This window comes from Oratosquilla oratoria, chromosome 20 (genome assembly GCF_046742065.1).
Source record: "Oratosquilla oratoria isolate Oo_2021 chromosome 20, ASM4674206v1, whole genome shotgun sequence".
Lineage (NCBI taxonomy): Eukaryota > Metazoa > Arthropoda > Malacostraca > Stomatopoda > Squillidae > Oratosquilla > Oratosquilla oratoria.
This window is the reverse complement of record NC_134796.1, coordinates 28596088-28603587: the sequence shown is the minus strand read 5'-3', so window position 1 is coordinate 28603587 and position 7500 is coordinate 28596088. Positions and strand designations below refer to the sequence as shown.

General features: G+C 48.3%; 2 protein-coding genes across 2 annotated transcripts in view; both read left to right on the top strand.

Annotated features, from left to right (window-relative positions):
- The window catches only part of LOC143036154 (uncharacterized), a 57507-nt gene extending 53417 nt beyond the window's left edge, over positions 1–4090 (top strand). Inside the window, exon 3 of the mRNA XM_076203402.1 lies at positions 3752–4090. Coding sequence (XP_076059517.1) covers positions 3752–4090 — 339 coding nt within the window. The remainder of the gene's footprint in view (positions 1–3751) is intronic.
- An 86-nt stretch (positions 4091–4176) lies between these two features.
- The window catches only part of LOC143036153 (uncharacterized), a 46291-nt gene continuing 42967 nt past the window's right edge, over positions 4177–7500 (top strand). Inside the window, exon 1 of the mRNA XM_076203401.1 lies at positions 4177–5934. Coding sequence (XP_076059516.1) covers positions 4177–5934 — 1758 coding nt within the window. The remainder of the gene's footprint in view (positions 5935–7500) is intronic.

The window sequence follows — 7500 nt, the reverse complement described above, 5'->3', positions numbered from 1 at the left end:
ATTCGAAGAGGTAAGGAGCAAGTCCAGGGTTCAGGTGAGTAAAGTTCTCGAAGAATCGTGTGGTATCCATAATGCAATAGAAACACTAGGAGCGTGTGTTCACAAATGCGTAAGTAACCACTAGGAAAAGTAAACTAACGAAGCAGAGCGCTTTCGTATAATTACATCTTCAGTGCTGATACAAAGAAGGAATTATAAAATGAAGAAACAAAGTACAGAATATATGACATAATGAAGAGGGCATTCGAAGAGGTAAGGAGCAAGTCCAGGGTTCAGGTGAGTAAAGTTCTCGAAGAATCGTGTGGTATCCATAATGCAATAAAAACACTAGGAGCTTGTGTTCACAAATGCGTTATGGATACCACAATTGCATTATGGATACCACACGATTCTTCGAGAACTTTACTCACCTGAACCTTGGACTTGTTCCTTATCTCTCCGAATGCCCTCTTCACTATGTCATATATTCTGTACCTTGTTTCTTCATTTTATAATTCCTTCTTTGTATCTGCACTGAAGATGTAATTATACGAAAGCGCTCTGCTTCGTTAGTTTACTTTTCCTAGTGGTTACTTACGCATATATGTGTATATATATATATATATATATATATATATATATATATATATATATATATATATATATATATATATGTGTGTGTGTGTGTGTGTGTGTGTGTGTGTGTGTGTGTGTGTGTGTATACATATATATGTATATATATATATATATATATACATATATATTAGTGTATTCATGAAGAATATTTTCTTGTAGACAGACAAGATTAAATAATTTTGCTGTTTCTGCGTTAATTTATTAATTAGATTTTCTTTCTCTTGCTACTCTACTATCATTCCAACATCGTAAACTAGCAAGAGACATAGAAATTCTAAACAGAAATGTAAACTATACAGAAACATAAAGAAAAAATATACATGTATTTGTATGTTTATATATACGCATTTTTGTATATGTGTATGTATGTATGTATTGAGATTGGCAGGTAGGAAGGAAAGAAGAATTTGTAAGAAGCTGTCGAGAAGATGCCTCACAAGAAGAGTAGCCGGCACTGCTCCTGAGAGGTGCGAGGATGGCTTTCCCGCTGTCCATCATGCCGCAATGCCAGAAAAATCCACCCAGATGGGGAGAGAGTATGGTGGTGGTGGTGGGGGGGTGGGATCTTAGTGAAGCGCCTTCTTTTAATAACCCATTTAGACGAGGGAGGCTATTTCGCTGCCCTCGGAGAATATGGACCTCTTGAGAGGAGAGCCAGAGGGAGAGATGTCACGTTCTGTCACATCTCACTACCTGTAGCGAATTTTGATCCCTCCTCCTCCTCCTCCTCCTCCTTCTCCTCCTCCTCCTCCTCCTCCTCCTCCTCCTCCTCCTCCTCCTCCTCCTCCCCTTCCTCCTCCTCTTCCTCCTCCTCCTCTTCCTCCTCTTCTTTCCTCCTCTTCTTTCCTCCTCTCCCTCTCTTTATCCGTCCACTGCTAAATTCCTGCCCATTTACCTCCTGCCCCGCCATGTTGGATGCAAATCGAAAGGGGCCTTCAATCATCATCTGCATGTAGTGCTTTCCTCTAGAGATGTTACACTACACCGTGTGTCTCTCTCTCTCTCTCTCTCTCTCTCTCTCTCTCTCTCTCTCTCTCTCTCTCTCTCTCTCTCTCTCTCTCTCTCTCTCTCTCTCTCTCTCTCTCTCTCTCTCTCTCATTGTGGCCTCATACTAGGATATGATCCTACTTGGCGTCCTTCTTTGCCGTCCTCTATAATAATGACCTCATCTTTTTCCTTCTAGTTCCCGGCACCCTATTTTATTGAGTAATACGTGCTGAACCCTTTGGGCTTGCGCGCAGCACTCCCTCCCCTCCTCTCCTGGCCCCACCCCCGCGAGGCTCTGCACTCCAACACGGGCTCCCTTATTCCGCTCTAAAACAACACGAGGGACGTCGCCAGGAGGAGGAAGACGAAAAAGAGGAGGAGAAGGAGGAGGAGGAGGGGGAGGAGGCTAGAGTCATCAACTTCATGTGGTCTTGGTACCCCCGTTGTGTGTGTAGGAGGCTAGAGTCATCTACTTCATGTGGTCTGGGTACCTCCGTTGTGTGTGTGTGTGTGTGTGTGTGTGTGTGTGTGTGTGTGTGTGTGTGTGTGTGTGTGTGTGTGTGTGTGTGTGTGTGTGTGTGTGTGTGTGTGTGTGTGTGTGTGTGTGTGTGTGTGTGTGTGATTCACCATGGTCTTGGATCACGTGTTGGACTCGTGATCGACAGCTATTTCCCTCCCGGAAGAGCGCTCAGAGCTCATATATGACCGATCTATGGGTAATGCTGTGACCTTACATGCACACACACACCCAACTTCCCACCCACGGGAATTCTACTACTGCGCCAAGAGTGTTGTGTGTGTGTGTGTGTGTGTGTGTGTGTGTGTGTGTGTGTGTGTGTGTGTGTGTGTGTGTGTGTGTGTGTGTGTGTGTGTGTGTGTGTGCGCGCGCTCGCATAAGGTCACGTCTTTACCCATAGATCGGGCAATTTACAGTAAGAACTCAGAGCTCTCACCAGGAACGGTAAGAGCTGTCGATCACGAGTTCAACACGTGGTCCAAAACCGTGTTGAATCTCACGTGTTGCCTTTTCGTGGTCGATGTTTTGGGAAAAGCTCATCCTTCAGTATTCTCATTGGGAGTGTTTGGAATTGGGGATGAGCAGGAGATACATCCCAGAACGAGTTGGCACCGAATATAGTTCGCCCCTTTTAGATGTCTTCGTTATTGTGGGTGACTTTGATCTTGGTCGGCTGATGTATCAGTTCGTTCGTGCGCCAACTAAAACTGCGTTTATAGAAATAATTTTAAATGGATGAATGAAAAATAAAGTAGAATAAATGAAATAAATGGATAGATACACACGAAGTAATAAGCAGATAAATACATGAATAGAATAGATTAAAACAAATATCATCGAAGATTTAGTTGGATCGACACGAAAGCAACGCGCTGTAGTGCCTGCCGACACGGGTTGTTTTGTTTGTTTGTTTTATTTTTCCTATTTGTTTACGTTTCTATTCTTGTGCGCCCGGCCTCCTCACGGACCAAAGGTTCTTCTGCAGCCATGTTCAGCTCCGTTGCGACTCTCAATGACGTTGGCCCAGCGGTTCTCGAGGTCCTGCCTCTTCCCCCGAAGTTTTTGTTTACTCGAGGGCGAACAGATCGACCTTCCCGACTCCCACGACTTCCGGTCGTCGGCTCCTCTCCTGAAGAAGGGAGAGGAGGAGGAGGAAGAGGTCACGTGGGACCTTCACACACGCCGGGGAATCCATCACGAGTCGAGCTCGAGCCTGATGTTGGTTAGATAGAAGCGCCGCAGAACGACAGTCCATAACAATCATGATGTTGGCCGGGTGCCTTCGGAAACATCTAATTCCCTGATTTGGGTTTAGTGATGACCCAAAAACCAGCGGCAGTCTATGAATCACCCACGAATTAAAACATCTATGAAGCAGAGGGGAAAAAATGGAGCTGGGGGATCGCCTTACTATAAACAAACAATGCGTGCGCGCGCGCGCGCGCGTGTGTGTGTGTGTGTATGTGTGTGTGTGTATGCGTGTGTGTGTGTGTGTGTGTGCGTGTGCGTGTGGGGGGGAGAGTACGTGCCCCTTGTGTGGAATCGTACACACACGTACACGTATACATACACACGCACACATTCCCACGTACACATACACACAAACTCACAACTATATCCCTTGTTCCTAAGTCCACCTCAGCCAATGACGTAGGCCTATGTGTATATGTTGGGTGTCAAACTTTCCGCCTTGATTTTTCTTCTTTTCCCTCGACTCCTCGCTCCACGGCGCGAGCGGAAACCGCGGTCAATCTGCCTCGAGGTCGACCTCAGTCAAGTTCCTGTACGATCTTTTTCCTCGGCGTGATCTTCTGCTTGTCTGAGAGTAGTAGTTTGATGTTCGCAAGTGAGTTAGTGTCCGAGTTCGAGAACCATGACCAGAGGACCTCGATGTGTCTTAGGTGCAATTTTGTGAAGCGCAATTTAGTGACGAATTCGAGAGAAGAACAGGGTGTGAGTGACTTCGAGTGATGAAAGAAATGTACTGAGCACTTCGCTAAGAAGGTCAATTGAGACAGTGTGAATTTCTTCTCTCGAAACCGAAACATTACTCGGAAATGTTTGTGTTTATGGCGGTCCTCCTCCTCGGGAGCGCCGCCCCCTTGTCCTCGGCCACTTCGATGACCGAGTACCACTTCACGCCCGAGAACAGGGACGCTCTCTTCCAGACCCTTCTCCAGAGTCATGAAGACACCCAGAACGGCCTCCGCCTCGTCCTCACCAAGCTGACCAAGCTGGACACCCTGGAGGCCAAGGTCGAGGAACTGGGTCATCTCCTTCGGGAGAAGGAGAGGGAGAACGGCAACCTCAAGCAGCGCCTCGAGGTCATCGAGGGCGATCTTCAGGTGACCCAGCAACTGGTGATGGGGGTCAACGCCAGCGTGGAGAATCACTTTGCGTCGGCGCAGAAGGGCAACTTGCAGGCGACCACCCTCGAACTGCTCACCAACGTCTCCCGCGGCGTGGCCGTCCTCATTGACAGCACAAGCACTAGCCTGAGCCCTTACCTTTACGAGTCCCGACAGCCGAAGGAGGAACATGTTCTGGGATACGAGTACTTCGAGTCTCACGACGGAGTCTCCGTTTCCACTGTGCCCTCCGTCAACGTGACTGGAGAGGACGCAGACGGTGGAGGCCGTGATCCTGGAGACGGTGTCAGCCAAGGCCCCAAAGACAAAGAAGACGAAGAAGAAAAAGAAGAACCCATGCTAGCCGATGAGGCAGGACCTAGGAGCGTTGCAGACACGCTACGGGATCTTCAAAGTAGCATCGAACTCAACATAAACACCACAAAGATGTACTTCGGGGAGTCCCTCCAAATCTCCAAGATCCTCTTCAGTAGACTCCGAGAGACGAACCAGGAGTCAGAGAGACAGATCACGTCCCTCGTCCAGTTCGCTTCCAACACGACCGATCGTTCTCAGGTCCTCAAAAACCAGGTCCTCGAGACGGTGTCCGGCCTGAACAGATCCATTGAAGTCAAGACCCAGGAGCTGAAGGTCATGCTCGAGGACCGGGTGAAAGCCCTCGAGGCCAAGCTCCTCGGGACCTCCTGCCGACAGGAGGACGTGACGCAAATCCGGCAGGACCTGGGCACAGTCGTCGCCTTCGTCAGCGTCAAGGAACACCCTGACGAGGGCGACGACGAAGGAGGAGGAGAAGGAGGAGGCAAGAGCATCAGCGCGTCTTTCGTCACCACACCCGCTTCCTCGACGGTGGAATCCATCACTACCAGGCCCCCGACACCCACCACCACCTTGCCCCATCAAGTCGCCCCCTCCTTGCCCCCAGTGACTGCCACTTCCCCAGCTCCCTCCACCACCACCACCTTTAGCCCCTCCAGCTCAAACTTTTCTAAGTTCACCAATTCCGTCGTGATGGACCACAGCCCCACCGCGGTTCCGATGTCGTCAACGATCCCCCCCATCGCTATGACTTCTTCCTCTCCCTTCGCCTCCTCCTCCTCTTCTTCCTCTTCCTCCTCCTCTTCTTCGCCCCCTCCCCCCTACCTCTTACCCTTCTCTTCCCTCACTTCCTCCTCCTCACCGTCTTCCTTACCCTCCTCTTTCACCTCATTCTCACCCTCTTCCTCCTCCTCCTCCTCCTCTTCCTCTACATCCACGTCCTCCCAATCGTCCTTCTCGTCTTCCTCCTCTTTCTCGCAGTCGCCGATCCTCGCCCTCCAGCAGTTCCTCCATCGGGCCCACGCCAACACTACCAACTCCTTGAACCTCCTGCTCGACCTCATCCAGTTCGGGAACGTCACCCTCGACGAAGATATCAAGGCAGACCACAAGACGCAGCTCGACCTCGAGGCAAGTATCAAGACTCCTCCTCCTTTTCCTTCTCCTCCTACTTCGCCTCCTCCTCTTCCTCCTAGTCCTACTACTTCTCCTCCTTCTCTTCCTCCTTTTTCTTTCTCATATTCTTCCTCTTCCTCTCCTCCTCTTCTTCCTCCTCCCTCTTGTGATTTTCTTCATTCCATGGCATCCCCGTCCCCGAGCAACGAAGGAGTTATCTATTCGTCTATCTTATTCTATTCTATTTTATTTCGTTTTATTTATTTTTTTCTGGACTGGGGCCAGTTTTTCATAGTGTTGACATCGTATATGATACAGTGTGTATAAAAATAATAGTACAGTTGAGAAATTGTTATGCTGTATCCGTGGTTGCAATGTACAGGGCTAGCCATAACTTTGTATCCATAGGCAACTATTACTTTATCTATAGTAACATGAATACTAACATATTCAGAATTGTTCAGAAATATTGTGTTTATCATATAAGCTAGTGCCCTGAAGTCAGGGGACGCCGGTTTGACCATTATTTAGTTTCTGTGCTTAATGGTGAGGGTGCATTTGGGGAAGGAAAATTTTCCTTATACATATTTCATTGAATGTGATGGCAAGTTGAACGATATTAATTTTCTTGACTGGATTCTATACATCTCTTTGGATAGTCTTCTCCGCTTGTGGAGGACTTCATCGTAGGTCGTCGTTGTTGTCACGTGTGGTTTCAGGTTCCTAATCTCTCTTTAGTGGTGTTTAGTGGTGTTATTTCTGTCGTGAAGGTACGAACGAGTGTGGCAAACATTACACGCCGAATTTAAGGCATTGGCTTGCGACGTCTGCCGACCACCTTTGCCTCCGATTGGTTAAAGTAAATATTTGTCTGTAGGTCCAAAGTTTTGCACCATCCTGTCGTAAGTACTTGTCGTCGGGCGTAATTATTTGCATCAGAGCCACTGCAGGAGCCACTGTCTATCCCCTGGAGGACTATACAGTCCTTGTACCTCACCAAGATGACTTAAACTGGCTAAGGATTGGATCATCATCAGTCATCATCATCATCAATTGGGGGCATACGACAGGGGGCACGGTTATTCACTCACACCCCGGCGCCATTCCACATGGTCCATCCGAGTTTGCTCCAATATCGAGGGTTGCCTCTTATGGGCATGCGGCACGATTCCCTGATTTTTATTCTACTCATAAGGTTTTAGATGAACGGTAAGAAATGCATATGTGGAGTTTTGGGAATGTTGCAATGGCTGTGGTTGTTATGTATTGAGTCTGGAACCTGCTCGATCAAACTGGCGAGATGTGAGCACTGGAACATTGGCAATGGTGTACTGCATCTCTGACGTCTGCCATTGCCGAGAGGGCCTGGAAAATCGTGCAAAGTGGCATTTGAGCAGTTGCTTATTTGTGCTCTCTGAGGATCGAACCCGAGGCATCTCTTGTGTGTGTGTGTGTGTGTGTGTGTGTGTGTGTGTGTGTGTGTGTGTGTGTGTGTGTGTGTGTGTGTGTGTGTGTCTGTATATATGTGTGTATCTGTCTGTCTGTGCGTGTGTGCGTCCGTGTGTGTGTGTCTACTGTGTG